The sequence below is a fragment of the Anastrepha ludens genome, chromosome 4 (genome assembly GCF_028408465.1).
Source record: "Anastrepha ludens isolate Willacy chromosome 4, idAnaLude1.1, whole genome shotgun sequence".
In the NCBI taxonomy this organism is placed as follows: domain Eukaryota; kingdom Metazoa; phylum Arthropoda; class Insecta; order Diptera; family Tephritidae; genus Anastrepha; species Anastrepha ludens.
In genome coordinates, this window is record NC_071500.1 from 59041070 (window position 1) to 59068908 (window position 27839).

General features: G+C 37.5%; 1 protein-coding gene across 1 annotated transcript in view; it reads right to left on the bottom strand.

Annotated features, from left to right (window-relative positions):
- LOC128862519 (uncharacterized) overlaps positions 1-27839 on the bottom strand; it is a 284688-nt gene that overhangs the window by 143042 nt on the left and 113807 nt on the right. Inside the window, exons 4-7 of the mRNA XM_054101195.1 lie at positions 26868-27095; positions 19163-19274; positions 6569-6726; positions 1822-2573 (exon numbers count right to left, since the gene is read on the bottom strand). Of these exons, the coding sequence (XP_053957170.1) occupies positions 1822-2573; positions 6569-6726; positions 19163-19274; positions 26868-27095 (1250 nt within the window). The remainder of the gene's footprint in view (positions 1-1821; positions 2574-6568; positions 6727-19162; positions 19275-26867; positions 27096-27839) is intronic.

Below are 27839 nucleotides of genomic sequence, written 5' to 3' on the forward strand. Positions count from 1 at the left end.
ATGGAAGGGCTTACAGTTTAATGCTGCTTCGGATTGCAGAAATACACTCGGAGGAGGAGCCATTATACAAAGAGGAGTGACCGCTATTAGAAAAAACCTTTTTTCTCAATTAGTGTTTCGTAACTGGAGTTTCGAACCAGTGCTTTTTCGAATGGTAATTACGTACGAACTCATTCGGCTGCGGCGGCTGCAATGATGATTTGCGTGAAATTTCGGTGGTTTTCCTGGCGAATGGAGGCAACAATGAAACTTTTTGATTTCAGATTTGTAGGTACGCTGGTGCCTATATACTATATACGAATGTAAATTGGAAAAATATTCAATGTGGATATTGAATATAGAGGATATTTTGTTTGCGTATATGTTCGCATGCTTATAGGTTCCCACATTGAACGAGGAACAATGGAAGTAAATGTGAATGCTTTAGTACTCAAAATATGAATTTTCCTAGATGAAGTTGTAAAACATATTAAACGATTTCCTCTTAATGTACTTTCCACCTGTAAGTATACAGCATGTTGCGCGTTTGTATGTGATTTAATTTACTGAGGACATCACAGTATCTCTCTAAGGGCATAGAAATGGTGAATTGAAAACGTACACTGCATACATCAAAACGCTCTGCCCAAATAAGAGCGGAGTTTCTGAGCCGCAAGTGTGGTATACAGAATACAGAGGTGTTGCCAGCACCCAGACCCTTAAACAGCTATCATCGATTTTGTTGTAATCAACTGATTTGGTGATGTAAGAGGGATTATGACATCGGTTTGTTTACACAAAAAACGGAGATTATGTGGTGATACAAGAAAAAATTAATTGCCGCCGTAGCAACGAATGACTGGAAGAGAGAGTGAATACATGTGAAATAACTGCTCAGAATTCTTTTGCCGAATCCCTGATGACGTGGCAGCCGATGGCCAAGCTTTGGCCATTATTTGACTCGTATCCTTAAGCCACAAGACTCAATAAATTTAACAAAAGGTGTTTAGCCTCTTTAATAAAACAAGCTCTCCCGGAATCTCAAGCTAAATATCAAAAGTATTGAAATCATTTCACAAACGCCCCCCTAAGCTAAGCAATTCCAATTTGCTATTGGGGCGTTTCGGCAGTAGAGAAATACTAATAATACTGCAGTAGGAGTTTAATAAAGAGGGAATAAAGGAATAACCAAGTAGCTATTAATTTCTACTCGGCTATTCGAGTAAACTTGAAGATTACTCAGAAGGCCATATATGGATTGAACAAGCCTAGCAGGTACAACATGCCTAGGAAATGATGAGATGGCATTATATTCCATCTGTCGGGCACCGCGACCGATTTTACATATGGATTTGATCATCTGTCCTCCATTTGTGGCGCAACATCAAGACGCACATCACAAATAGGAGGAGGAGCTCGACCAAACACCCAAAACTGGTGTACGCGCGAATTATATATGGACCATCTGATTCTTAGGTCAACAAATTATTTTGTTTCTTAACCAGTGTAACTTGCAGGGTAAGTTTAGATGGCTGCTCTTAAAAAGAGAAAACATACACAACACAACATGTAAGACATATCCCAATTCTCAGGGAAATATATCCATCACTCCCAGGAAGACTATGTATGCTTAAATTGTACAGGTCCTCGAATAGGAGCACACTCCTCAAAATGTGGGATATTCGCACAGGCAGTGTGGATTCTATCTGAACCACAACCAGTGTCATTGCGTCACAAAACTTCCTCCGGATTTTCTCAATATATTCCAAAACAAACAATGCCACACAGTATTTGCTATAGGAAGAAAAAATTATAAAAATTCCCATTCCATATATTACCTACCTGGAACGTTTGAAGCGGTGCAACTTTGGCCAATGACTATAATGATGTTTGCGTTTGAGACGCTTGAATGCCACTGGCGCTTGTAAATGTAATTCCGAAGTCTTTCGCCAGTCGGCAGCGCGTATCTCTCCCTTAAGTTGCTGCTGCCCATCGTAATGTGCGAACGTCAGCAGTGGAATGGTAAAAACTTGGGGATCAAGCCAATCTTGTGCCGCATAAGGCAGGTAAGTTGATGATTTTGTTGAAGTGGGCGATATTGTGGTAGTAAATGGGCGTAATGTTGGTAATGTAACGGTTTGTAATGTAGGCGTCGATGTACGAGTTTGTTTGAATGCTGCACTTGCTACAAATTGTTGTGCGCTAATTTTTACTGTCGTGCCTGTGCCATCGACAACATCACCAGCAAAAATGTGTTCAACTAACGGCAGCGTTGATTCTCGACCCAGAATTACGCCAATTGGGGCTGATTGTTGGCTTAAGAGTTGCGCCTGTTGATAGCCCATTTCCGTTAATGGCCGAACTGAGGTTGCGGCTATTGCATTACCACCTCTTCGCACCCTATTAGTCACATTGTTGGTCGAGTCGTTCGTTGTAGCAAAAACTGTTACAACAGAGTTGCCACTTATCTTCAATGTAGTGAATACAATTTGCGCACTCGATAAAGCCACTATCAATGCCAGCAGCAAAGCCAAAATGTGTGTCGTATTACTCTGATTCATGCGCAGAAAATAACGCTGATAAAGCATTTCCACCTGTAACGAAAAGTGTACGCGACAAGATGAGTTGAAAAGTTTTTGAAAAAAAAAACAATGTGTTGTAGAATTAGCAGCATTTTTGCTTGCCCCACTGCCTGAAGCCTCAAACTTTGTTAATGAAATAGAAAAGCGCGAAATGGCTGGAAAAATATTTGCTCCACCAGTTACTTGAAAACTACTTAATTGGATAGGCAGTTTCTCACTACAGTCTATGCAAGATGGAAGCCAAGTATATGTAATTGAATAAAGTCCAAGAGTAGCAAGGGAATTTACATGCATGACTTGCGAAGTTAACGTGCGGATCCAATGGCATGAGCTGCAAGTTTAGCGTAAGTTAACTGAAACTTTTATCAATAAAAATATTTCTTATATAAAACTGAACTCTAAACCTGGTGACGTGGTCACCGAACGCAGTATTTTGAAAAAAAATGGCACAACATTTTCCGGAACTAGTAGTTTTAAATGTACTACATGGCGTATGAGTAACATAATTACCTAGTAAAAGGAGATTATATAGTTAGGGGAAAACAGTGAAGAGGTTGAAAATCATAAGAAGTTAACAATATTTTGTGGTCTGCTTGAAGGAAAGCCATGCCTCCATTTGTAGCACAGGCCGAAATCTCGGCCAAATAGCTTATAATGGAGTGGGTGTCAATTATAATTTCAAAAAGTTGGGGAAATGGTGCGAATACTAGGTTTCAGTAAAGGGATCGTTGGTTTAGTGCCGTGAATACGTTTGTGACTGCAGTAAGTAGAAACACCATAGCTCGTCATAGCAGAGGTGTCATGTATTTACCGGAACTCGTCCCTAGAAAAAACGTTGACCTTTATGGCAAAGAGTTAATTGAATATGTTTAGCGCTCAGGCCAGCAGATTAATGCGACGTCCTCAAATTTTATTGGAAAAGCAGAAAAAAGTTGATTTAAAAGATGCACTTTTGAATATGAAGCCAAACCCAATGCTCCTCGCGAAACTTCAGTTGTTTGAAAAATTGGCAGAAGTTTTCTTATTTATGTTATTATTGGCTAGAAATGCCTTCAAAAGCAATGTGAAATAAGCCAGCGCATTGTCTTGTTTCACTTTTTCTACAGTAAAATAAGAAAAGTGTAAAAAGAAGCCCATATTTAAGAAGATGCGATAAGGTGACTAAATTTTCAAGCTGAACGCTGAACTCTATGAGAGATAGTACGCAATTGCTAGACTGAGGAATCCCCAATAAGACTAATTAAAATTATTAGAAATTATGGTAACGTTCAGTGCTAGTGCAAGCTCAGTATTAAAGCATAAACAAACCTCTGGCAATTATGGTCACTGCATGTTTGGCTGAATCTGAAATTACTTCAGATAAGTTAGATTATAGCGGTGGACACTCTCCATGAGAATAACACTTCTCTTAAGCCTGGAGTTCTATTGTGATACCACTAGTTTGCATTCAAATTCTTTTCCTAATTCCCAATGTAGTGAAATTATTTCATCTCTTTCATGATCAGTGGAATACTATGGACAGCTGCGGATTCTATATCTCCCAGACATTCAAAAAGCAAGAGATTGGACAGCAATATGGCATTCTGGCGAGAGCAACACGGTCGCAGATGAAGTAACCAACGCTCTCTACCTTCTCCTCGCTCCTGCGCTCCTGCAGTTATGAAAGAAGTCGTTAGAGAGAAACCCTAGACGTTCTCATCAGGCAGTAACCGGGGTTGATACCAACTACTGTACTAATGGAACGCCGGTCCAGTTCTATGTTTACTCTTTCTAGGCCAGACCTGCACATTCAAGTACATCACGAGGGGCTTCCGTGGTGAATATATTTAGTCCATTGAATCGTGCTGATACAGAGCTTACTTGAAGGAAAAGGGATGCCCACATACTGAATAGAATTGACTGAGTTTAGCTCCTGTGCGATTTCTATTGGTATGGGAAGAAGTTTCCGTCCTTTCTTAGACAAAATTACGAACTATTTAAACAATTAAATGAATTATGTGCCATCGAGAGCAGTGTAATCCATCTCGCTATATGTTCCCGCAAGAGTTTTAAGAATATTCAAAGGCCCAAAGTTAAATTCCTTAACAAAGGTTGAATCTGTGACAATTGTGACAGTTGGCTTAAACAGCTGACGCACGTTTCGTGTTTTGTTTCAGTGTCAAACATCTTCAGTTTGGTCTATAACTTAACCATGAATCGTCTTACAAACGAACAACGCTTGCAAATCATTGAATTTTATTCTAAAAGTGCGTGTTCTGTTAAGAAAGTTTAAGATCCACTTTTTTATCGAAATATTGTGTTCAGCGACGGAGCTCATTTTCGGATCAATGGGTACGTAAATAAGCAGAATTGTCGATTTTGGAGTGAAGATCAGCCAGAAGAATTGCAAGAGCTACCAATGTATTCAGAAAAGGTCACAGTTTGGTGCGGTCACAGTTTATGGGCTGGAGGTATCATTGGGCCGTACTTCTTCAAAGATGCTGCGAATCGTAACGTAACTGTGAATGGTGAGCGCTACCGTGAAATGATATCCAACTTTTTTTTGCCCAAAATGCAAGGGCTTGACTTGCATGACATGTAGTTTCAGCAAGACGGTGCCACATGCCACACAGCACGCGTAAAAATGGATTTGTTGAGAGGCGAGTTTGTTGAACATTTTATTTCACGTTCGGGACCTGTCAATTGGCCACCCAGATAGTACGATGTAACGCCATGAAAAAGCTTCTCACAAAAATATCTGCCGTTCGGAGTCGGCTTGAAACTGTAGGTCCCTCCATTTGTGTAGCAAAATCAAGATAAATACGAGGAGGAGCTCGGCCAAGCACCCAAAAAGGGTGTAAGCGCCAATTATATATATATATATATATATATGTTAAAGCTCATGTCTATTCATACAAGCCTGCTTCAATTAACGCATTGGAAGACAACATTAAAGCATTTATGAGTGAGTGAGATACCGGCCGAAACATTGGAAAGAGTATGCCAAAATTGGACTAAGTGGATGGACCATTTGAAGTGCAGTCGCGGTAAACATTTGCATTAAATAATCTCCAAGCATTAAATTATATGGGCTGTACTATCGATTTAAATAAAACTTTTAAGTGTATTTTTTTTTTTTGAAAACTTTTCTATAGCTCTTAAAAACTCACCCTTTACTTCACTCCTTTTCAACTCTAAGCTAATTTGATGCTCGTGTAAAATATAGGACAATGGATTGAGCAGACATAACAGCCTTAAATCGCCTCAACGATACACTTAATATCATGTTCCTCATCCTCAATTGTAAAATGTATACACACATCTTTTCAGCTGATGCCAATATGCCATTTTCAATTCGAAAAAAAATGCAACAACATACCAGGTTTATTCAATTTTAAGGTGCGGGGCGTATGAGCAACTTGATGAATCAATCAGAGATCACAAAAACTCAAAAACATCCACTTCTGTTGATTTTCATTCACTGATACGAAATCCTGCTAATTTTTGAAAAACAGAAAACGTGGGTGCTAAATAGTCTCTGAAGAGCAAGCGGGTGTATGTGCAAAGGTAAACATGGAATTGTGCAGGCCTACGTTTATTATCCTCTTGCGAAGCACGTGCCATTAGCACATCAACAAAATGTAGTGATATACGCGGACGTACGTATATACATACTAAGGTATGTAATACAGGAAACTATACTGAAATGGATTTCGCAAAATATGTGCAATATGAGAAACAAAAACAGAAGCAGGAATCGAATATGGTCAAACTTTTGAAAACCACTTCATTTCCCAATTTGTCTGATCTCATTTACTCATCAGCAATTATTACTACTATATTGCGCCTTTGGCAATTTGCATGCACACTACCTACCAGCGCACTTGTGTACCTGGCGCTACTTATCCACCCTGGCGTATACCATACTTCATTCCCTTTGAATTTACATCTTTTTCACTTATGGAAATAGTCTCAGTAGTGCATCGTATTTGATAGACCGTTCAGGCACAGCCTACACAAAAACATACCTGCAGATTTTTAAATTGATGTGTAGTACACAGGCGCAGGATAACACGATTCAAGCGAAACCAAAATGAAATTGTCGGACTGAGACCACCAGTACCGCCAACCGGAGCATTAGCATTGCTGCCCGCCTCTGTGTTACGGCCATCCATTGAATCAGAGTCTTTAAAGGAAAAGAGAAAAAATTCAAAATTTACATTAAAATACAGAAAAATTCGTGAAGTGAACTTAAGAATTTGCACAAACAAAGTAAGTATTTTTTTTTTCTTTGATATCATAATTATACCTTGGATCTTGGAGATTTTAGCCGGTCTCTAAGTGTGATATGAGAAGGCCCGTCATATGAAAGAATCACCTTACTCTGAACAAAATTATACCAAGAATTATTGATGATGATGATAAGATGCACGCACTTTTATAAAAAATTCATATGAAAATTTTAATTTGCGCTGCGCATAATGCCACGTAAACTAAAATGCGATATTATTGTATTTCATTTTTTCAATGCATTATTTTAGATGAAATCCTAGGAAAAACAGTTAGTGCACAACAGTTTGAGCTTTGTGAGAAGCAGGATGCTTGCTTTTTATATATTTATATATATATACAAAGTCCAGTTCGAAAAAACCTTACTAAAACACTTTTAGAACATTTTCGAAGTTATTGTACCGAGTTAGCTTTGCTATTCGTGCGAGTTATTTAGTCACGATGTTGCAGTGTTCGGGTGAGCAATGTGCGTTCGCAGCGTTTATCAGAAACCCCAAGTCAAGACTTGAATATTTCATATGTGCGATGGTTTTGACCAACAATTTTGGTAGCAAGCAGCTCATGCCCGCGAGCCAGCCGGACATCGAGCACGATGATAATATTGAACTCGTCGCTAAAAGTTTGCCCGATAATCCAAGTCGGTCCGTGAGTAAGAGAGTGGCTAACGTAGGATTACTAAATAGTTTTTGGAATATTGACGAAGGATCTTCACCCCTTCATTCAAATCATATCATTTATATCTTTTGGTGTGATGCTGTCCATTTTCACTTAAACGTAAGTGTATATAAACACAATCCCCGCCCACAACTGGTCACCTAAAGGACAAAACCTACTATTACAACCTAAACAGTCAATCCATAATCCCAAAGTGACGGTTTGGGGAGCATTGTTAAGTTGTGGATTAAGTGATAATTTTTAATATTTTTGTGAAATCATCGAGGCCAAGAAACTTATGTGGATAGTGTCTCTTATCGGCGCATCCTAAACGATTATTTTCTGCCAATAATGGCAGAACATACCTCTTCAGTGAGCACACGCCCCGCCGCACACGGTCAGAAAGATCATGGCGATTCTGAAAAACCCAGGCCGAGCGATCTTACGCTTTGGACTGATTTATGTGGAGCACCCCATAATTAAAATCTGTGAATCGAAGCACTAAAAGAACATATCGTTCGCGAAGTTAATGGCAATGAACGAAGGCAAGACTCCACTATTGGTATCCGCCGTTATGGTCAGTATTTCGAGCAAATATTACAATAATAATTAAAAAAATACAATCCGCACCTGTCATCTTTGTTTGTATTGAAATAAACTTTTATGATTAGAAATTATTTTTTAATTTAGCGTTAATTCTTAACCCTGCCACCGAACACCCCATATATTAACTTTTTAAATCCAAATTGCTGTAGTGATCTGTATATAACTTAAAGCACTTATTTTTTTTTATTTTGTGATGTTTGACCTTTTTAAAGTTTCTATTATACCCTGGTAATTTGTGAATGTGCGGCACAAATATTGCAAGGCATTTTCGAAAAGATGGAAAGAAAATTTTCAAACCAATTACTTAAACTAAGCAGAGTCGGAAGACGCAGCATTTAAATTTGTATACATTTCTCACATTTTTTTGCATCACATTTTTCATAACGCAAGAAATCTCTAGGAATGCAAAGAAAGTGCCGAGTGAAAGATAATTCAGAAATTTGATTACGTAGACGCCTTCTCCAGCAGAGCAGAGAGTTGGCAACAAGTGTATGTGCTCGTATAAGTATAATCCAGCTTAGGAGAACGTGGGAGTTTTGTTAAAAAGCTATAAGTGGGATGCACAATGTTAAACAGGAGTGTACATACAGTGGTTCACAAATTATTTCCTGCAGTTTGAATTTATGGATTTTCATTTTTATAACGAGAAAAACTGTGAATACTAAAACACAAATGTATGTGTATATTGGGCTGGGGAATAAGTTCGTTTTTATATTTTCTTTTATTTTACAACAATTTGTTTGCTGTTTGGCAAAGGGTAAAAATTCATTCGATATAACTCATTCTGGTCTACAAAATAGTTTCAATTGTATTTTTGAGTCATTTACTCTTTTATTAGTTTTTTTGGCTTAGAAATGGAATACCCACGAGGCGAAAATTTACATTTTCGACACCTGCTCTTCTTTATTGTCCATCGAGGTGAAAAAGCTGCAGAAGCAGCCTGCGACATTTACGAAGTGTATGGAGAGGGTGTCATAGGCGAGTCTACAGTACGGAAATGGTATGCAAAGTTCAAAAATGGTGACTTGCACACGTCTCGCAGCGGACGGCCTTTTGAATTTGATGAAGAACGGTCCAAATCACTTTTGAAGGAGAAAGGTCGCTAAACCTGTCGTGAATTGGCGGAAAAAATGAACTGCGATAATAAAACTATTCTCTGTCATCTATATTCAATGGAACTTACCAAAAAATTGTAAGCCTGGCTGCTCACGAGTTCAACGAAAAAATAAAAAGAAAATCGCCTTGAAATTGGGCTCACGGGAGATGAGATATGGTGCCTATACTTCAATATGAAGCAATGAAAAGCGTGTATATATATATATATATAATTGGCGCATGCACCCTTTTTTGGGTGTTTGGCCGAGCTCCTCCACTTATTTGTGGTGTGCGTCTTGATGTTGTTCCACAAATGGAGGGGCCTACAGTTTCAAGCCGACCCCGAACGGCAGATATTTTTATGAGGAGCTTTTTCATGGCAGAAATACACTCGGAGGTTTGCCATTGCCTGCCGAGGGGCGACGCTATTAGAAAAATGCTTTTTAATAATTTTGGTTTCACCGAGATTCGAACCAACGTTCACTCTGTGAATTCCGAATGGTAATCTCGCACCAACCCATTCGGCTACGGCGGCCGCCAAAGCGTGTGTAGATCCAGGAAGTACGCCAAAGCCGAAAGTCAAGCCTGATCTTCATCCAAAGAAGATCATGATATGAGTTTGGTGGGACTGGGAGGGCATGGTACAGTGAGAAATGATCGAAAATAATGCCACGATTGCTAGAGCTCTAAATTGCCCAGCTACCTCGCACGAATAGAGATATTTGTCTGGAAAGACCTGATGGACATAGGCAAAGTATACTCGTTCACAACAACACATGGCCCCACGTTACACAAATCGTCAAAGCCACACTCTAAGAGCCCGAATGAGAGGTTCTTCAAATGCGCCGTATTCTCCTGTCGCCAGACCAGGCAATTTTTGGCGCAACGGCATCAACAAATTGATCGAGAGGTAGGAAATGGTTGTAAACAGCAAGAGCCAACATATAATTGATTAACTTATTGATATAATTATTTTTTTTATTTAAATAAAAGTCTTCGGTAAAGCGCTACATATTTATTCTCCAAAAAGTATTTAATCAAATTCTTTACCATTCAGTCCCGCTCACAATCGGTCACACTTTCAAAAGATAATTTAGTGCAACTATATGTAAACACATCCGAGACACCCATTTCACCTAAACGGAGCTAAATTTTCTGCTGCTAGCGTTGGCCACAAATAGCAGTTTCGAACATTAGCTCCGATGCGAGTGAATACGGCAACTATGAAATCGATAACTCTTCCTACATTCTACAAACATTTCGCATAAAATTGGGGCAATCAAATGACCAGAAATACTTGCTTTTAAGCTAATATGTACTTGAAGTAGGGCTACACTCCTATAACCAAATTCAAATTGTTTAAAATAGGAAGTTTTATTCTCCCCGCAAGTACTCGTTGCAAAACGTAAACATCGCGACAAAATACCGCGTCTGAAATTCTACTGCTATTGCCTGCAACGTCCGTAAAGCCTGCACACTTTCATTGGTGTGGAGTTCTAGGTGAAGAGTTGAAATACAACCACAAAACAAAATCTTTGCTCACAACTCATTTCATGCACGCACTTGTTTACATTGTGGTGACAGCTAGTCACCAGTTAACAGTATTTCGCCTTATTAGTTTTTGTAACTAGCATTCAATTAGTACTTTAAGCTGCAATTAATGATGCCGTAGCCATAACGCCATAGCCGTAACATTAGAGCATTTCCCGATTAGTCAAGCCGTAACAACATTCACAGCTGATATTGAGGTAGAATTAATGACAACATTCACATTTTGTCATAAAAACATGGATAATATTCCAATTAGTCACGGATTAATCAATTAATTTTTCGTCGTCCATTTATAATATTCAAATTTTTATCGCAAATATCAAAACAAATGTGAAATATTTCTCAGCTGCTTTGGTTACGAGGAAAACCCAAGATTCATTAGATACATTCAGTTACGGTTATGGCTATGGCGTTACGGTGTGGCACCTATAATCGTTAACAGTGATGTCCGTATGTTTGACCAGAACAGCTGATTGCTATGGTTACTGTTATAGCTCAGGTATGGCACCATTATTTCCAGCTTTAATCCTTTTTTGGTATGTTTTTGGTCGCCGAGTGATAGGTATAAAAATATAGATCAAATAGTCCGTCGTACTGCGATTGAACAGCGAGAATTGGTGATTAAACATTTCCAAAGAGGAAAAACGCAGCGAACAATTTTGGCGATAGTTAATTAAGGCAAGTATCCTTGAATGCTTCGATTATGAAAATCAGATACAAAGTAAAGACCGAAATGCACCAAATGCTTTATCCAATGAACGAGACGAACGTTTAATTGTGGACAGTGGAAATATCCACTGCGTCAAAATAATGCTGCGATTGCTACGTGTACAGAACTTTAATGATCGATTGGCACGAAACAAGCAAAAACAAAAAACCAACTGACCCGAGTTGGCTTCGCCAAAGAGCTAGAAATTAATGATTTCAATTTCTGGAAGACGCTAATTTTTTCTGACGAGTCAAAATTCAATCTCCTCGCCTCAGATGGAATGACTTACGTGTGGTCGAAAGCTTTATAAAAAACCATTCCTAGATTGATAAAAGTAATATCAACCCTATTGTAAAATATAGTGGTGACAGTGTAATGTTAAAGGAGTGTGTGTTAGCAGGTGACGTCGGAAATTTAGTTTTTGTTTAGAGTATTATGGACAAAAGAGTGCGATTCAACATACTAAAAGATGGTCTGCTCTAAAGTGCTGAGAAACTTGAAATACATCAAGCTTTCGGCTTTTACCAGGACAACGAATCGAAACATAAATCGGCTATTCAGCACACATAGCTCATATGTGTGTCTTCATTTAACGCTCCTCATAAAAAATATCTGTCGTTCGGAGTCGGTGTAAAACTGTATGTCCCTTCATTTGCATAAACAGACCAACACGCACACTATAAATAGGAGGAGGAGCTCCACAAAATACCCAAAAAGAGTTTAAGCGCCAGTTATGTATATAGGCATGTATCTTAGAAACGAAAATCCGCACACTCCACATAAGCAACAAAAATCAGCTAAAAAATGTAGTTTTGAAGGAGTGGATCAAATACCGACAGCGGGCAAAGCTAGTGGAATAATTGTAAGAAAGGCTTAAGGCTGTAATTCAGACAAAGCTCTGAGTATTTTTTAACTCGCTAAGCAAAAAGTATAACATATGAAATAATCTGTGACATGATATGATATATAGAAATGTTTTTGGCTTTTTGTATTATTAAATAATATTTATTAAATAATAATTAAAAAACTAAATCAAATCATTTGTTTATAAAACAATTTCGTAGCACTACAAGACTGCCGTTTAAATTTTCCCACTTGTTAGTTTTCAAAATATGGCACGCATAGCTTTATTTAATAGTGCACTTGCACAGTTGTGAGCCACTGTGTATACTCGTATGTGGGAGCATTGCCTTGCTTCATTCGATTTTGGAATGATCTTTACTAACCAAACGAACTAAAAGAAATTCTAGTAAGGCATTACAGATATTTACTATGTTATACTATGTATAACAATCACTGAATTAGTAAAAATATAGAAAATACCAGCAACAGGGTTCTTTCATCAAAACATAAAAGTAAGGAAAAATCCTTTTTCCAATAAATCTTCTACGAATAATTAGTTAACATCCCCCCTAAACTAATATTAGTATGAGAATACCTACCGTTATTTATTGCTTTACTCTTAAGTATCTAACATGTGCAGTACCCTAAAGCTTTCCAACAACTATACAAAACAGCAAAGAAAAGTATTTACAAACTTTTTCAACAAATTGTGCTACTTTTCTCTCCAATACTGTACATGCATGCGAGCAACATTTTATCCTTAGAGGACTAATAAGCTCTAAACAAAGCCTGCTGTCATAATGAGCATATGTGTAACTGCCAAGACTACTACCGGCTGCAGTTTAATTTTTAATAAAAGGAAAATCTTGTCATTGTTATTGAAAGTCTTAATTTTCTGTCAAAACACTGAGCATACAAATTTCACAACTGGAAAAAATGTGTTTACATACGCTTTTGCATAAACAAGTTACTATGCACGCGTGTTCATGTGAACAGATTTTAAAATAGTTCGGTCATTCATATTCCGTATAAAGATTGTTCTCATTTATGCATATGTATGTGTGTATATAAATACATACCACATAGAACAACTACAGCGAAAAGGGAGTATGCAAGAGTAGGAGCATTGTCAGCAAGCACAGGTGCACTCTACGCGCTAGTATTTTAGTATTTTTTTGTCAGTGGGGGCCTTGTAGAGAACACATTCCTAAATATATATACTCGTATGTATATACATAAAACAATATTCATAGATTTTAAGACAATATGTAGATAATTGGCATTTTTACCCTTTAGCCAAGCTCCTCTATTTATGGTATGCGCCCTGATGTTTTATCAACGGATGCAGACTTTTTGTGGAGGGACTTACAGTTGGAATAATATCGCGAGCACGATGTCTAGCAATCGTTCTATCTCCGGGGTGGTCATCCTTGCGGGCTTATAGCGTTTGACTTAGCTTTCACCACTGTCTTCGCTTTTCTGTTAGAGTACATCGTTTCAACATGATTTCGCCTTTATTTTCCTCGTTTTCAAATGAACTTTTTGATATATTAGATTCCGCAAACCTCACGGTTTCGCGCACTCGTTTTTCTATCGATGTAATGTAGCTGGTTTTGTTTCTGTTGAGTCTGCCCTCGCTTCTGAAGCGTACGCCAGATTATATTTTACACCAGATTAAATCTTTTAGGCCTCCTGATATTGCAGCTGCTTTAATTACTTGGATTTTCGATTCAGTTTTTAAGCATTTCCTGCTGGTAATCAGAGTTCCAAGGTAGTTAGTTTAATTCATTCACCCATTCGATTGGTCTATTATTAACTGCGCGTTGACATCGGATATGTTCCATATTATGAATTTTCCATATTTAATTTACCAGCTATATTTTCGGATCCGAATAGTCCCTAAAAGTTATCCTTATAACTATATACATATACATATATATATATACATATACAATAAATATATATTCCTACAAGAAACATAGGGCCGTTATAAAATATTCCAATTTTCTTTTTCTAAAGATAGGAAATGTATCTCTCTCCAGCTCCTGTTTTCGGCTGCAATTTCGAGCCAGAATCTGCCTTCTCCAGATATGTGTTGAGCATTCTGGTCTACAGCTGCCCTGCGGATTCCATTCGATGGTCATTTTCGTTACGTCGCCCGTTGGTCTACCAGGGATGACGCCAATCCATCACCATTTCCTTCTCCTAACTTCAACATTAATAACACCTACTTGCGTTATTTGCCATAGTCTGGTTTTCCTAACAACTTCTGGCCAGGAAATGCATAATATACGACGCAAGCACTTCTTGATAAAAACTTGCACTTTTTATATCGCTGGCAGGTTATCGTTGGTTTCAGATAATATCACGGCATCAACAGCGATTTCAATATTTTTATTTCCCAATCTACTACTGGTTGCTGCTTCTCGCACTTTCTCTACAATCGCATCCATAAGAACGTTGAATAGTATTGGGCTTAGGCTGTCGCCTTGTTAAACGTTGTAATTGGTATTGGATCTGATTTTATGCCATTTGTCCGAATGCTTTCTTACCCATATTTAAGTCCTGTATTAGCGTTACTAAATATTCAGGTATGTTTTTCTTTAGTAATTATTTGGGCACATCATATAATTTAATTCGGTCGAATACGTTGGTGGGATCGAGACGAACACACACAAATAGCATCGACTGTGGATCTTTTTCGGCGAAACACTTGATGTTGCTCGTTTCTTCCTTTTTTGCTATTTCGGTGGCAATAATTTTGGAAATTACTTCGACACTGATCCCAGCAAGTTTATAGACCTATAGCTTTCGGACTACTTCTACTTGCCAAGGGGCGACCGCTATTAGAAAAACCTTTTCTATCATTGGATGTTTCACGCCCGGGGTCTCGAACTTTTGCACTAGCGAATGATAGTGAAATGAAATGAACGCATAAACCAATTCGGCTTATTTGTAAAAAGTGAGAAAACTTAAAAATAGACATACGCCTTGTGGATACATAGGCGTTGTGGCAGCGCGCTATCCTCAAGTGGCCTGCTGAAACAGGCTAAGCATGTTTATTTCCATCACCTCTTATAAATACAGGTACATAACTGTATAGGTGCACATAGAAGTACTCAAAAAGAACTCTCGATACTCCAAAAAACCATTTATTCTAAAACAAAAAGTAAAATTTTATAAAAACAAATTAAATCAAAAGCACAATGAAACAAATAAAAGCATTTAGTCGTTTTAAAGTAAGAACAAGAAACTGTAACTTTGTTTGTGTAAAATTTTTTCCGCCGTGGAAGTTTCGTATCTATGGATTTAAAGACGTGCTGCCGCATTCCACTGCTCTTACGGTCGCGTACTCAAAGAGATTAATATATCTATTATAAATATTCGGCTGTGCATCCTTTCGGATTTGAACCCCAAAACTCCCTCCTTGGTTGCGCGCGTGTATATTGTCAGCTGGTGATATGGATATAAATTAGTTTAAGAATCACATCCTTTAGATACGCATGCGTGCATAGCAAACAAATTCGGTGAATGAAGCTAAATCACTTCTGTAAATATGTGTGTATATATATTTCAATGGAGATGTCAGATTTTCATTTCATGCAAGATATATGTTATCTTAGACTAAAAATTTTAATCGAATGGGAATTACCAAAAATTTTAAATATTATATAAAACTCTGAAATGCATGTATGTGTGTAATACACATGTATGTACACTTCATTTCACAAATATGCTAACACAGTTAAGCTAGTTGAGTTATATTAAGTAGAATGCTTCTCCTGGATATCTTTATAGTATGCGATATTTTACGATGATACTTTGCATTGCATAAATGTACTCGTATTAAAAACAATTTGAAAGTGGTATTACGCTAATGCTGAAGAAAAGATAAAATTTCGGACTAACAGTTGAGTTTCCCCAAAGGAGCATCCATTTGTTTCTAATAGTTCAACGGTTTCTAACTCAGTTGTTTTTGGTGGATACTGCATTGCGTGTATTACAAGAGGATTTCAAGTTGACTGTATATAAACAATGGGGTTCAGAGGACCAGTTAGGGCCAGAGGGAGAAGGATGTTTAGGTGAGAGGGCTTGACAAGGTGTGAGAAGGCATGTGAATAAGTGATTAGTACTGAGTGGTGTGCCTTCTCATGCCGGACATATATTGTAAAATAAAAATTTAAGATTTCATTCGGTTTTCTTCCAATGGGTTAAATTATATCTTTCTAACAGGTGATGTGTTGTCGCTATTGATGGCACACCTTCTACCCCTTTCTTGGCTTCTTGAGCGGTTCCTCAAGGAAGTATTTTAGGCCTTTTACTATTTGTTCTGTTTATTAACGATGCAGGGTTTTTCGTTACGCTAATTTTTTGCTCTTGCAGATGATTTAAAATTTTTTGTTTCACGAAAGATCTGAATTTAATGTATAAACCTCAATCTGATATTGCTAGTTTACATCTCTAGTGTAGTAAGAATCACCATTCTTTGAATATTAAGAAATTATTCAAAATTGCATTTGTAAAAGTGCAGAATGCTTTGTTGACTCGGTACAGTATATCTCACACTTCGTTAGAAACTGATGATGATGAATCAAAAGATCTTAGCATTGTTTTCAACTCATTCATCTCATTCAATATTAGGCTTTGTTGGGCGGAACGGTGCGCAGGTCTCTGATCCATATACACTCAAATTGCTATACACGGCTACAAGTACATAGGTACATTCCAATTTGGAATTTTAAGCTAACATTTTCTATATCGGTCAATATTACTAATGGACAGACAAGTAATATAGTGCGGACGGATATTACACTTTCCACCTAATTAGAGGTAGGAGTAGTAGCTGAATACTTTTTTCTACTTTTTAACTCAAATTAAGGCAAAATTAAATGAATTGCGTACATGAATTTTAATTAAAATGATATGCTTAGAAATGGTTTTTTATACCCAACATTGTATGGCGAAAGTTAACTTTGATGTTTCCTCTGGAGTATGAAGACACTTTAGGCCTCTTTTTTAAAACCATGTTAAACAAGTTACGACCTTGGCGGTTGGTTGGTGTAGGTATTATCTGAGTGATACAGCCTAGACCCAATTATCACAAAAGATGCCATTTTGATACACTACCTTTAGAGCCACTACTTTTTATTAGGCGAACCATCTTGATTCGACTATGAATCTGTCCATGCCGCCAATTTTCTTTCAAGTTGACCATCCAGAATTCCCTTAGCATTCTAAGTTGTAGAACACCCAGACTTGGACACCCATACAGATAATGATTCTTTAAATTCTTCCTGGTTGCAGCTTCTACATCTATTGTTGTACGGCCACCTTCCTGGGATGGTCTCCCGAAGGCCAGTGTCCGACTATTGTTGAAGTAATTCTAAATATGTCTGCTACTTGATGAGTGTCAGACTGGCACTTTAACCACTGCAATCATTTTATGACTGCTTGTAGCTTTCTTAACAACTCGTCAGTTCTAAATTTATTGAAATTGGGCCGCGTTCGTTAAGTTATTTTGCAGGTATCCGTGTTAGTCCATCTATCAACGGTCTGCTTCTGGAAAAGCGAGAAGATCTATCCTTAACGTACGCCTATTTTTATAGATTCAAACTAGTTATAGGATGCCCCGTGTTTTGCCAGTTCATCAGTTTTCTCATTTACTTCTATGTATGTACCTATGGCCAGGTATCCAAATGAGAGTGATGTCTGTCGCGTGCGCTAAATATAAAGTTCTTCTTTTCATTTTCCGACGATTTTTGAATTAGTTATCGTAGGTGACTTTAAAGCTAAGATGACTGCTTGACTATCTGAAAATAAATGCATACTTCCGATAGTGGTTGCGGATGGTTTTTAATTATTCTGCAAGTTTTTGTTATACCGAGAACTTCTGCTTGAAAAATAGTATTCCAATTCCCCAGGCGAAAGGACTTTGAAGTTTCCATTCCTTTCGCGTGGGGAACTTTCCCTTAAACTCTGTTCTGAAGTCTAGAGTAGCGGTGGTCAAATCTGATGAGCTGTTAGTAAGCTCTTGGTTGTTTAAGAAAACACTATGACCAAACATCCTAGCATTCCAAACACCGCCTTTTTTATCCTGAAGGAGGTATTCATTGCTGTTAATCGTAGTTGTAAGTCCATTGGTAACAGGACATTAAGTTCCTCTACTAGGCACGATCTCGTGGCCTCCAGTTAAGCTTTGCATCTTACACTACTCCCAGGTATGTCGCTCTACCTATAAGCGAAATTTCAACTCCATTGATTGATGCAAGTCTGAACTGAGGAATATTACTCTTAGTGGAAACAACATTAATTGCGTCTTACTTAGGTTAACATTTAGGTCACCGCTCGCAGGCCATCTACTAAGTTTCCCCAGAGATCCTTCTAGTATTTCGCAAATATGTATATTAGTTGTTAGAATAATGACGTCATCAGCATACGTCACTACCTTCATACCCCCTCTGTTGAGCCACGGTAAAATCTTATTCAGAAGTGGATACAGAACCCCACCGTGTGGAATACCTCTGCTTACAAATTATGTAACCTATGCGTCCCGTTTGATGCTTGAATAATTCTGTTCTGACGCATACATCGGATCCAGTTACTCACGCAGTCATTGGCTTTGATAGTTACTAACGAATCTACTGAGGTTTCTACTGAGGTTTCTACTGATATGGTTATAATGGAACATTCCTTGTAACAGGATTTTAATAAATGATTGAAAATGGTATACCTCTAAGTTGTTATTCAGCTAATGATTTTTTTCTGTAGCTGAATAGTCTTAGATCTCGGCACTTAATAATCTCCTACGTATCTTGGTCCAGCGCCAAAACAAAAATGAAAAAAGTATTAAATTGTTTTATTTTTTTCCACTTACTTTGTTGTAGCAAATGTGCTTCATCACGCTGATACACCATAGGACTTGGACATGTTGAGCTGGAGTTGGTAGAATCTACTGATTCGTCTATGTTGCAACGTGTTATGCCAGCCTGAAAATGAAAAGTTTTTGTATCAATTGGACATCAGATATGTACTCCTGTTTGCTCTCTTTCACATAAAGTGTTTAATTGAATTAGAAAAGAAGGAAAAATCAAAAACTCAATATTTTCATGTTCGCACAACAAACGATGGCTATCAAAGCTTCAATTAAATCCCGTACCTTTATACATGAACACATCAACTAGTAAATAAATTTGTGTTTTGTCGAAACTGCAATATGAGTACAACACAATTAAAAACTGTGTTCAGTCTACATATGGCAATTATATTGTATGTACAATACATATGGCATTTATATTGTATGCTACAAGATTCAACCGTTTACAGAAGTTGTCTCAATTAAAAAATCCTTCATTCTCAAAAAGAGTTAATATGCCATCTTATTTTACGAACTAACTTAGGTTAGGTTGAGTGGCTGTCATCTGAGATACTTAAGTCTGAATAATCCCATTGGGATACCACAGAAGCTCGTCGTTTATACTTCTGAATCTTCTCTGAGCCAACCTGTGGATTTAGTGAATTTTGTTCATTTCGACAACCCTGTTTGTGAGACCTCTTCAATGTCGTCAAAGAAGGCGAATCCAAACGTAGAAATACTTTTTCTTAGTACCCTATCGTGTTTCTCATATCCTGTCTCCGATTCAATAGCGATATTGTGAAGCCGTGGTACCATTCTGGCCAAGTTTCACTGCTTATTTGGCAAAAAAGGAGATTACCTCCGACGTAAATTAGCAGCATTAATAGTATCTATCGGGAATAGGTATTAGTACATCATCTAGTGAATGCTTAGCGCTGTACCTTTCCTTGCGATTACCTTCTATATTTCTATCCGGCACCCAAATCAGGTATATTTTAAAATATTGCGATATTTGGCGTAATCATTTGTGGCATTCAACTATCGTTTTTGACGAGTGTTTTACTGGATGTAACGATTTCAGAGCTGACCACCCGGGTATATATATATTTCCCTTGTAGTTAGGGGTATCTTCTTCAAAAGCAATAACCCCTCTGTTATGGTTATAACTTCTACCTGATACAACTTAAGTGATTTCAGAGTGAACTCCTCCACCTGCCTGCCAATCAAGCTTAGATCCGTCTACCGTACTACTGTGCCAGTCCTCTTTTGAAGGGAATATTGTGGCAAAGAGTTTATTAAAATGATACAATGTTACAAAAATCAGTAGTTGCTATAGTAATATAATTTCCTAATATACTCAGATGATCTTTATCGAATGTTTTGAGGAAGGCAAATTCCCTGAGCTGACTTGGCAGTTATTTGCTTACCATATAAGTCAATTATTAATAAGTATTAAGAGTGTGCTTCTGTGGCAGTAATTCTAAGAGCTCCAGTTATTCAAAAGCTTGCTGCTCGTTTAATGCGAGCCCATCTGCTTACAATAATATTTTATTCAAGTGCCGGTCACCATAACTAATTTTGCTTAGTTGAATCGGTATTACCACTGCTGAGTACTATTTTCGGATATGAGCCCCAAGTTAACGCTATGGTTTTATTTCCTCAGTATGTCTGCTACACTGAACGACAAGGTGATTCCATTTAATGTGGGGGAGTCTTACATCCGGTAAATGATGTTTCCTAGTAAATAATACCAGTCCAGTCTTGGTAGCGTTTACGCCGAGCTAACTTACGTGCCAGTCTAAAGCTTCACATGATGATATGCTTAACATATTCAGGTTGGTTTCGCTCAGTTATTGCTTCGCTATTATGTAAAGACTGTCGTTTTAAATTGCATAGGGTATTTTTAAACTCCATGCGATTGCTAAAAGTATTTCATAATTTTTTTTTTTTATAGAAAGTGGCAGTGAAAGTTTCCAAATTGCTACTCTTAACTTTGCACAACAATAATATTGTAAATGACTTCGAGAATTTATCGAATTTTACAATCTTACTAAAGGTGATGCAGACTTTGTGGATAGACTGAAACTATTCACTAGCATGCTCCTGATCCAGGTGGCCATTTTTTTAGAGCTCATTTTTGGGGTATAAATGCTATTTGGCACTTAGCATGTGGAGTAAAGTATAGAACTCAACTTCATGTAGGTAGGACTTCCGTTTCGAAGATGGAAGATTCTAGTAAAGTTAGAGAGTCGAAACGAGAGAGACACATTTCCAACATGGAAAAAACATTTTAATCACAAAATCATATTTAAATAGCAGCCCGAAAAGGAAGTTGTACGTTTTTTAATACAATATTAAATTTCTTAAATTTTATTAAATGCGGTATGTTGATTCACCTTCAACATTTTCCATAACGTGAAAATAATTTTCATTTGCCTACACCGTACCGTCAGCCTCGGTAGTCTAGCGTAAGTGTATTAGCCGGCCATCCCAGAGGTTGGGGATTCGAATCCCACGTAAAGCATGGTCCTTGCACTTTTCCAAATTTATCCTTTCCATCCTCCCTCACAATAGTCAGCGCATTATTTGCATTGTAACAGATGACGCTCCAAGTAGTAAGAAGGCGTTGTTCCTAAGCAACGTAAGGTGGGCATTCCCGCTACGTAGAACTGATAGCGGCCGGCCAATCACCTACCCTGTCAGAAATCAATTAGATTAACGAAACCAATGCAAGACAAGTCTTGTCGAGGAACAAGGAAAAAACACCGTACCATCTCTTTCGAGCGAATCACTTCTTCTTCGATATTTTCTTATGAATTTTAATTTCAGACTTGCTCATCGAATCTTTCTTTTTTCTACAAGCAAAAACAAAACTCAAAGCATTCTTTTTATGCTCCTTTTGTAAGTTATTACAGTACAGAATTCCTTAAATTTTATATGTCTATAGATAACAATATTTTCGATTTCACATATGTTTCTTGGCAGTCATTAATTTGAAAAAGTAGAGCACTTCATCTACTTAGGAACTAACAACAAGAACGATAATAATATCAGCCTTGAAATCCAAGAGAGAATCTCTCTTATCAACAAGTGCTACTTTCTACTAATTAGGCGAATAAATAGTAAATTCCATTCTGGGAAACAAAAATCAAATTATATAAGTCCCTCCCTATGTATGGCGCAGGAACTACTGATGCGATGGCCCTTGGTGCATGCGAGAGAAAGATTCTGGACGATTTATGAAATTATGCGCATTAGGAACAGTTAATATTGAAAGCGATGGAACGATGAATTACATATATGGGAAGTGCGCAGATATGAACGTACTGCTGCGAGTTAAAATTAGCTAAGGCATGACGTGCACGAAGGGGCACAAATGCATCGGCTTTGAAGGTATACGCTCCGTTGTCCGAAGGTGGTAGTAGAGGAAGAAGAAGACCTCCACTCCATTGAAAGGACCAAATGGAGAAGGACTTGGCTTCACTTAGTGTTCCCGACCAACGCCGGTTAACACGGGATACAAACGACTAGCGCGCTTTGTTGAACTTGTCCAAAATCGCGTAAGCGGTTATCGCGCCAATAGAAAAGAAGAGAATGAATTCACTAATTGAGCTGAATAACTATTTTCATTGACAATCTACTAAAAGTAATTTTAGAGTTTTGGTGTCAATCCTCTCGAAGCCAACAAAGCAAACTTTCCGAAACACGTTACTAAACAGTTTTCATCTAAGAGCTAGTAAAGTTTTGTTTTTGTTTTTTTCACTTGTTTTTGTTTTGTTTTGTTATATCTCCAGCTGTCGTACAACTTTTTGGCAATTTCTGTTATTGCATTTCATTAAAAGTCAATTTAAATTTATATAATAATACATCATCAACTACTCAATTTATATAAACGCACACAAGCACATACATCTTTGATACTTATCGTTGTAAAACCTTTCACACACATTTAACTACTTAAACTTTACCCTTTTTGCAGTGTTACTGTGTTGTAGTGCGAAGTGTCCTTAGAAATTTTCTACCAAAACTTTTAAAAGTTTTGCTCAACTTAGTTAATAGGCATCATCTATGTGGATTAAGTGTGACAATCAAAAAAATAAAAAGCCTCGTAATTGTTCAACAAGTTCAGACACTTTGCAGTCAAAACTCTTTCACTTTAGGTTATGCTGCGCTTTGCCCCAAGGAAACTTAAAATTCAGAAAATTCAATTCTTTATACGAAACTTATGTTTGAGCAGAATAGAAAAGGATAAATAATTTCTTTTTTCATGATTAGATTTTAAGTTTATCCAATACCAAAGCACCATTAAAAAACTGTAGGACCATCATCACGAAATATTAAAAATATTAAAGAGAACAAATTATTGCAAATCATTTATGTAGAAAATATAATAGAATATAAAACTTAAAATCTTGTTCTTAATTTTATCTGCTTCTAGAAAATGCTGCTGACTGGTATTTTACTCATAGGTAGACGCATTTCCCGAGCAGGTTATCAGCACTTTTCTTTGGAAAATATTACTCACTAGAGGACTGGTATTGAAATTTTTCTAAACAATCTAATTATAATCCAACTCCGCTCAAACCCAAAACATAGGTATTTCAGGTATATAGTTGAAAATGAATTTCCCTAAAACCTTCATACTCTAGGTGGCGCTAGGGGAAAAGTTATTTGGAAAAAATGTTTGTTTTACTAGAACAGATTCATGCATTCATATGTTGCCTACATGGGAAAGCATGCCTAAATATTTATTTAATAAATTTATGCTTATGGTACCTTCTGGTTAACTTCCCATGTATGTAGGTTCTCGAACGACAGTTACTTGATGATAGACACAAGCACTGGCAAAGCTTTCTGACGGAAATATGCGTTACTGACAGTCTCTATCGCGCGATAGCATACTTAAAATTTCGGCACCATAATAGACGTTCCAATACTCCAACTTGGAAATCGAGGAATTGGTGATGATGATTGTAGAAGGCAAGCACATCTGTTAATGTATGTAACGAAAATAGTTCATAATAATAGTGTCAATAATCTAACGGAAGATTAGCATGTAGTAATAGGACTATGAATAAGTTCGTGCGGTTTTTTTTCGAAATTTGGAACTTTATTGACGTAAAATGGTTACAAATTTAATATTCAAAATATTGTCCATCGCTTACTACTACTTTTTCCCATCTTTCTGGCAATTCACGGATTCCCTTTGTGAAAAATTCGGTCGGTTTTGCCGCAATCCACGAATCGATCCATTTTTTGACTTCATCGTAATTACGGAAGTGCTGGTCAGCCAGGCCATGTTGCATCGATCGGAAGAGATAGTAATCGGATGGCGCAAGGTCTGGACTATACAGCGGGTGGGGTAGGACATCCCATTTGAGCGTTTCTAAGTATGTTTTGACCACTTGTGCAACATGTGGCCGAGCATTGTCATGTTGCAAAATAACTTTGTCGTGTCTATCGGCGTATTGCGGCCGTTTTTCTCGCAGTGCTCGGCTCAAACGCATCAATTGTCGTCGGTAGACATCCCCCGTAATCGTTTCATTCGGTTTCAGTAGCTCATAATACACAACACCCAGCTGGTCCCACCAGATACACAGCATAACCTTCAGGCCATGAATATTCTGCGCCGACGTCGATGTTGAAGCATGGCCAGGGTATCCATACGTTGCCCGACGTTTTGGATTGTCGTAATGGACCCACTTTTCATCGCCAGTCACAATTCGATGCAAAAAACCCTTTCTTTTGTGCCGTTGAAGCAGTTGTTCGCATGCCATAAAACGGCGTTCAACGTCTCTTGGCTTCAATTCATACGGCACCCAATGGCCTACCTTTCGGATCATTCCCATGGCTTTTAAACGTTTGGAAATGGTTGATTGATCAACTCCCAAAGTTTTTGCAACCTCTTCTTGCGTTTGAGCCGGATCTTGATCGAGCAATTCCTCCAATTCGGTATCCATGAACTTTGGCGGCGCACCCTCGCGTTCTTCGTCTTCCAAGCCAAAATCACCACTTTTAAAGCGTGCAAACCACTTCTGGCACGTTCGCTCAGATAGAGCATGCTCACCATAAACTTCCACCAAGATACGATGACTTTCGGCTGCTTTTTTCTTCATATTAAAATAATGAAGAAGAATTCCCCGCAAAAACACATTATTTGGCACGAAATTCGACATTTTCAAGTGTGGTAAAAATATTGTTGTTTACGCTTCAAATAAAAAACTTATACTGACGTTTGTGCCTTACGACAGTAGCTCTCCAATGAATGTTTGGAAATGTGGATCGATGGAATAATAATCAAGTTACGCCATCTGTTGTAAAACCGCACGAACTTATAAATAGACCTATTATTTCAACGCATTTGTCAGATTGTCGATGATAAATTGAAAGAAATTTGGATGCATCTTGTGGGATAGGGGCACAATTGCGTATCCGAGCAAATGAATATAGATCATGCTGTGGCTTCGACGGAAATATGAGCCATTCAAATAATCTTTAAAACCGCGACAGTTTTGGGTTTCAATTCCCATGTGGTATAACCCAACCAGTGTACCATAGCTAAATGAAAGCGGAAGAGGATGTTAATACATAACATTTTAGCATTTATAATTCCTTTGCAATCTGTGCCCCCTTCTTATTAAAAGTAGGACATAATTTAAATGTAAAACGAAATTTCCAACTCTTCCAAATCAAAGCCTTGGCCTTTTACAGAATCCGTACGCTCTAATCCACAATCGCGTTGAAAAATAATAATTTTTAAGCAGAGATTTATTTATTTTATTTTATTATTTTCAAAGTAAATATCCACAATTTAGAAGCGTTGTTCTGACATTAAATGCTTCATGATGACTTGCCAAGGTCAACGCAATTTGCCATTCTCATCTGTCAAACCATAGTTATCGATATCAATAGCTCTCATGCAGCTAAACAGAAACACCCGATAGAAGAGCTAACGAGCCAGTGTGAGAATTTGTGAATAAAACAAAATCACATTAAGTTACGAATAAACTTGTATCATGAACCTTCACAAAGGTCTCCCTCAAAATCCTGGTAATTCCACCAATGGTTACTGTTTCTTTCATGAGTTCGCTTGGGATCGGATTTTGAAATTGGTGAATAAGAAATGGTTGTTGTTGTTGCTGTAGCAGAAAAAACATTCCCCATACTTACATACCGGGAATGCTGCTGGAGTGACTGTCCTTGACCGGATATAAATCCGGGTCGTTTCGGTAACGTAGAACCGACTGTCGTGAAATAAGAAAGGGTCGCAGTAACGATAAATTAGATACGGCAACGTTGAAGGACGTTCTGAATACCACAAACAGCAATCAATATTGCCTTTAGTAGCATCTTGGTTGGCCCCCCGGTTTTCTTGCCACACTTTTCCACCACATCCACTCTTCTCTTTTCAAGAAATTTCATACAAAATTTTATCACAACACAGTGCTTTCAACATACATCAAATCCAAAAATAAGATTCCAAGTCAAAATTCTAGCAAAACTTTCGAAACTCGGAGCTTTTCTTTGCAAAATATAATATTTTACAAATTTATTTCTTTGCATTAAATAAAATCATAAATAATTAAATAAGAAGTAATCAAAAATGAAATCACAAATATGTTTTTAAAGGTAAAGTTGCAATTACAAACGTCGGCAAATAAAACATTCAGTTTTTATTGGCACGTTATTTCCCTTTTCCTTTTCCTTACGCCATTAACCTACTTACCGCAATTAAGCTGCTGCTCACCACCGCCTTGCCGCCTTTGGCGCTCCCCGTATTGAAATGTTCGATTACCTCCCAGTTAGACTTTTTCGGCGTCGCTACGGAGTTTTGCTGAGACAGCTGTTGATATGATTGCTGTGCTGTGGTCTGAAGTTCCAATGTACCCTTTGGAGCGCTCGCTTGTTTCAACGATGAGGAACGATTAAAAAATTTATGTTTGTGTTTTGGCTCCTTAAAAAAAACAAAGGGAAATTACGTCTGAGAACAAAATAAATTCAAGTTTAAAGTAGTTCAGGGTTTACATATTCATATACGAGTATATATTATTTTTTGCCGGGCACCCTCTAGAAACGTAAGGTTATAAAAAAAAATTTACTAAAAGTGAAGCTTTAGGTCAATCGGTAATTATAAAATGGTGATCAGATTGGAGATACTTTTTCCAAGATAATTATTTTGACAGATCACACGTGACTACTGTCAAACTAAATAAACAATTTTTTCATTGGCATTTCATCCTGGAAAGTCTTACGGCTCAAGAACGTTACAAATCGTACAATTAATAGCGGTACGAAAATCGACACTCAGTGAAAAAAATTTATGACGTACTCAGTCTACTTATGATGTATGGTGCTGAAGTCCATTTTTGGCTTAATGGCTACGTCACAAGCAAAATTGCCTTATTTAGACTGAAGAGTAACCCAAAGACATTCAACAAGAGCCATTAAAACAATACTTTTTGGCCGAATTTTTAATGGAAATATATTTCCTACAAATTCTTTAATTTCTTTGCTAAGTTTCTTACTAATGGAGCCAATTTGTCAAGGAGAAACAAGAAAGTTGGTTACTGAGCAAACCTTTTATAATTGAATCATGTACATATGTATATACAAGGTGACGCAAAATTAATCGCCTATGGAAATACGTATGATCTTTGGCAAATGGCTTCGGATGCCGATCATATTCGACATTTGTGAA